The sequence below is a fragment of the Ailuropoda melanoleuca genome, chromosome 3 (genome assembly GCF_002007445.2).
Source record: "Ailuropoda melanoleuca isolate Jingjing chromosome 3, ASM200744v2, whole genome shotgun sequence".
Lineage (NCBI taxonomy): Eukaryota > Metazoa > Chordata > Mammalia > Carnivora > Ursidae > Ailuropoda > Ailuropoda melanoleuca.
Genome location: NC_048220.1, coordinates 97,814,281 through 97,819,294, shown reverse-complemented (window position 1 = coordinate 97,819,294; position 5,014 = coordinate 97,814,281). Strand labels below are relative to the sequence as shown.

The window sequence follows — 5,014 nt, the reverse complement described above, 5'->3', positions numbered from 1 at the left end:
AAATGGGAAGATGGGCAAGTGAAGGTTCGGAAAGCTCTGGAAGAGCTCAATCACTATAAACCAGTGAATCTCTTATTTTAGAATCTTCAGATACAACTTAAGCAAATTTAATCGAAATAGGAAAAAAATCTGTTTTCAGGGCTGTCTCTACCACATGTTTCTTAATCTCAGGGAACCCCTTGAAATTATATATATTTTGGGAATCTCTGCATTTTGGTGGAAGAAGATTAAAGCCTTAGATTAAAACATTAGATAGGTGTGTGATAACCTCCTGCCCCCCAAATACATACATAAATGTATTTATATTTTGTATTGTATGTTTATATAATAAAAAAGAGGTCAAGAACCTACCTCTAGGTTGAGGAGTTTAAATGTCAATCATCCTGAGTGACTTCCTGGTTCCCCACCCCTGCATATCAGGTTATAGTGATTACCAAGGGCAGACAGTGGGAAGCCTTAGACACGGGCTTCTGGACGAGAGAAAAAAAGGCTTCAAGCTTTACCTTTCAATCTACAGCTGTCACTAGGTTGCTCTGCCACATATCTACTAGCCACATGACCTCAGGAATGTACTAATTCTCTTAGAGCTATGGTTTTCTCATCTGTCAATGGACAATGGCTATGCCCCTCTCAAAGCATTGTTGTGAAGAATAAAAGAAAATCAGTAAAAGCTTGGCTCTCAGTAGGAGCTCAGTAAATGTGAGTTCCCTCCTAGCACTAGTCACTCAGGTCCCAAAATTTACTACTTGGAAGACAGCTCCCTCTTCAACAATCAATCCACTCCCTTCCTCAAATGTAAACTGGTAGAGTCACTTTGGAAAACAGTATGGAGCCTCCCCCAAAAATTAAAAATGGAATTACCATATGATCCAGCAATTCCGTTTCCGGTTATACAGCCAGAGCCAATGAAAATACGATCTCAAAAAGATATCCGCACATCCATTTTCACTGCAGCATTATTCACAAGAGCCCAGATATGGAAACACCTAAGTGTCCATCAACTGGTGGATGGATAAAAAAGATATAGTATACATATACAATGGAATATTATTCAGTCAAGAGAAAGAAGGAAATCCGGCCACTTGCTACAACGTGGATGAAACTTGAGGGCATTATGCTAAGTGAAGTAAGATAGACAGAGAGAGAGAAATACTATATGATATCGCTTATGTGTGGAATCTAAAAGCCAAACTCATAGAAACAGAGTTGAATGGTGGTTGCCAGGGACTGGGAACAGTGGAATGGGAAGATGTTGATCAAAGGGTACAAACTTCCAGTCATAAGATGAGTAAGTTCTGGGGGTCTAATGTACAGCATAGTAATTATAGTTAATAATATTGTGTTATATACTTGAAATTTGCAAAGAGGATAGATCTTAAATGTTCTCACCACAGAAAAGAAATGATATTTATGTGCCATGATGAAGATGTTTGCTAACACTACGATGGTAATCATTTTGCAATATATATCAGATCAGCGCTTTGTATACCTTCAGCTCACACACTGTTATATGTCAGTTATATCCCAATAAATCTGGGGGAACAAATCTACCCCCTCCAGTGCTTCCAGGGGAAAAGTGTGACACAGCTGCTCCATGCTCAACTCTGGATAGACCTGCAGTTGGAGTAAGTTCCTAGCTTCTCTCCATGATGGCTGTGTGGACTTGGGCAAAGAGTTAAATTTCACTGTACCTTGTCCCATTCACAAAATGGAAATGATGATGAGAATAGCCCTTCTTTCTTAGGATTATGAGAAAATGCAAAATGTACTTAGTGCACTGTTCGGGACATAACAAGTGTTGAATAAATGTCAACTAACATAAGGCTCTCTCTCTGCAGCCCTTATCTTCTCTCCTAAGTACCACATGCCCACCTTTGGGAGTGCGTCCCTATAACTCAATGTCCGACATGAGTATCAGACAGAAAAGGAAAAAAAACAATAAATAATCCAGATTTCACTAGTCCCTTCCCCAGATGCCTGGAGGTCTCTTCCACAGCCACCACCAGTGCCACCCTCAACCCCAGAGAGCCCAGTAGCTTCTTCCTCATTTCTTTCAGGTCTTGACTCAAACATCACTTCAGTGACCTCGTGAGAACCCATTTAAAATTTCAAATTCCCGTCCTCACAACACACACACACATCATTCCATTTCCCCCCTTGCTTTATTTTCTGTTACACCTGCCCGCATAGGACATACCTCATAATTTGCCTACTTATTTGTTTGTTGTCTGTCTCCTCCCAGTAGAATGTAAGCCCCTGGAAGGCAGGGGTCTTTGTCTCCTTGGTTCAGTTGCTATGCCCCCAGCGCAGACAGTGGGGACGTTAACAATTTGGTGAATGAATGAGTGAGTGAGTAAACGAATGAATGAAGAGAAGCCTCTGGACTTTATTAGAGACCAGAGAGGTTTCATAAAGGCGGGAGGCGGGGGGGGGGGGGGTGTCTTGGGGGTGATCCCAATCCCCTCCACCNATCCCTCTCACCTGCCTAACCTTGAGATCCTGCTTTTAGGCGCCACACAAGTTGCATATCCCCCTAAATCTGGGTGCTGACTCAGACGCCCCCCATTAGCGGCAAGCAGCCCACGCCACTTTTGAGACCGAAGGGAGACTAGAAGGGGCAAGAATCGCAGCGGGCCACCTCAGGGCGGGGGACCGGGGTCCCCACGCTCAGGTCGCTCCTCCCCCACCCCAGCCCGAGGCTCGAGTTGGTGGGGGGTGGGGGGGACGGAGTTGGGGGGGCGCGTCCGGCCCCGGGGCTGCCCTGGGTGGCGACGTCGGGGCTGCGGGCGCCTTCGCTGGACCCGCATTGCCCCCTAGTGCCGCGCGGAGTCAGGGCGCCGGGCTCCCCCGCCTGATGTCACCGCCGTGCAGTCAGCCCAGAGGCGGCTNCATCTTGTCGGTGGCCTGCAACCGTCACCTGCGGACGCCCACCAACTACTTCATCGTCAACCTGGCCATTGCCGACCTGCTGCTGAGCTTCACCGTGCTGCCCTTCTCGGCCGCCCTGGAGGTGCTCGGCTACTGGGTGCTGGGACGCATCTTCTGTGACATCTGGGCCGCCGTGGACGTCCTGTGCTGCACGGCCTCCATTCTGAGCCTGTGCGCCATCTCCATCGATCGCTACATTGGGGTGCGCTACTCTCTGCAATACCCCACGCTGGTCACCCGGAGGAAGGCCATCTTGGCGCTCCTCAGTGTCTGGGTCTTGTCCACGGTCATCTCCATCGGACCTCTCCTCGGGTGGAAGGAGCCGGCGCCCAACGATGACAAGGAATGTGGGGTCACTGAAGAACCCTTCTATGCCCTCTTCTCTTCCCTGGGCTCCTTCTACATCCCTCTGGCGGTCATTCTGGTCATGTACTGTCGCGTTTACATCGTTGCCAAGAGGACCACCAAGAACCTGGAGGCCGGAGTCATGAAAGAGATGTCCAACTCCAAGGAGCTGACTCTGAGGATCCACTCCAAGAACTTTCATGAGGACACCCTCAGCAGTACCAAGGCCAAGGGCCACAACCCCAGGAGTTCCATAGCTGTCAAACTTTTTAAGTTCTCCAGGGAAAAGAAAGCGGCCAAGACCTTGGGCATTGTGGTCGGTATGTTCATCCTGTGCTGGCTACCGTTCTTCATCGCTCTGCCGCTTGGTAAGTTGGGGACTGGCGGAGGGGAACTGGGTGTTTTCAGATCTCGGGTTTGCTGATGACCCTACTGTAAAGTTTTCTGTCGGTTTTGTGTTTTATGCGGTCTGTGTGTGTTTGGAGATGGGAAAATACTGTTTGTTCTGCAAAGGCTTTGCAGGCTGGCTAGCTGGCTAAGAACCCACTCAGGTGTTAGTGGAACACACGAAGTAAGGTGCTAGGCACTTGAAATAGAACCACAGGAGGAAAATCTGGTATGTGGAATGACTCATTCAGCAGCGTCAGTTTAATAATTAAAAAGGACACTGGACGTGAACATCACACCAGCGTTATCTCGGTAGTAACGATGTGCCGGCTAAGGCAGCGTCACTAATGCAGCATACAAAGTAGTTTGTAGTTACCGCAGACGCGGCATTCGGGAAGCAGGCAGGCAGCTCGTACGCAGAAAAGCAGTTTTCATTCAGCATTTCCAGGGCTCTTGCAGAGACCCACGCTCCCCATGAGCTTTGCAGAGGCTGCGTTCTCCCCTCCTTCCTTCACTGCTTGCTCTCACCTCAATGCACTCCCTTCGTTAGGAGTTAATACGAACATTGTAACAGCCGCACGGCCCCGATCAGCCTTTGAGTTATCTAAAGCTTGAGATTTGAAAGAGAACGAAGACAGAGGGTCACGTGTTTTCAATTCTTACCGGAAAATGTTCCTAACTCTGGTGATTCATGGAATACCCAGATTTAAATGACAGTGGCCCCTCACCTGAAGGCTGCCAGACACCAAAGCCTGCGGGATGAAATTGAGTTCTTCCTCTCCTATACAAATATGTCCATCTTCTTTTGTTTCGTGGTCTTACTAAGTTGTTCAAAAAGCTTCCTGATTTTTCCTAAGAAGACGAGGTCTGGTTAGGAGGTAAAGCTAGAGGAGAGTACCGTGACATGCTGTCCACATGGCTTGGGAAACATTCGTCCCTTCTCTAAGGCACTGATCTGCTGTGGTTTCCTCTCCCATCCCAGGGGACACTCCAGAAAATGAATGGAGGGAGGTGATCATTGCAAAGTCATGTGCCATGATATCGGAAGAGGTAACGGCTGCTACATGCCATGGACCATGTAAGCCTGCAATCACACCCGGGGCTCTGTTAGAACCGAACATAACCAAATCCCTCAAATAACTAAAATTCTGTAGACACACTGCTTTCACCAGAAAAGGGTAAATGGAAAGAAAGCAAATTGACATCAGGAATTTCCATTTTAAAAAGATAAAGAAAAAAGGTGTTTAACCTACTCTCCATGTTGTCATTTCTGAGGCAGGCTTGCAAGTTAATGCCTTTTGGAGATATTTTTAGTGTGTTATGTGGGAAGCGTTTGAAGCTATACCCCCCCCCC

The 5,014-nt window shown here is 47.6% G+C and overlaps 1 protein-coding gene across 1 annotated transcript; it reads left to right on the top strand.

Annotated features, from left to right (window-relative positions):
* Nucleotides 1-2,854: 2,854 nt before the first annotated feature.
* On the top strand, nt 2,855-4,929 carry LOC100482658 (alpha-1B adrenergic receptor). The gene is made up of 2 exons (XM_019794960.2): nt 2,855-3,641; nt 4,643-4,929. Exons 1-2 carry the CDS (start codon nt 2,855-2,857, stop codon nt 4,798-4,800), a joined length of 945 nt encoding a protein of 314 aa, XP_019650519.2. The 3' UTR covers nt 4,801-4,929.
* Nucleotides 4,930-5,014: the final 85 nt, after the last annotated feature.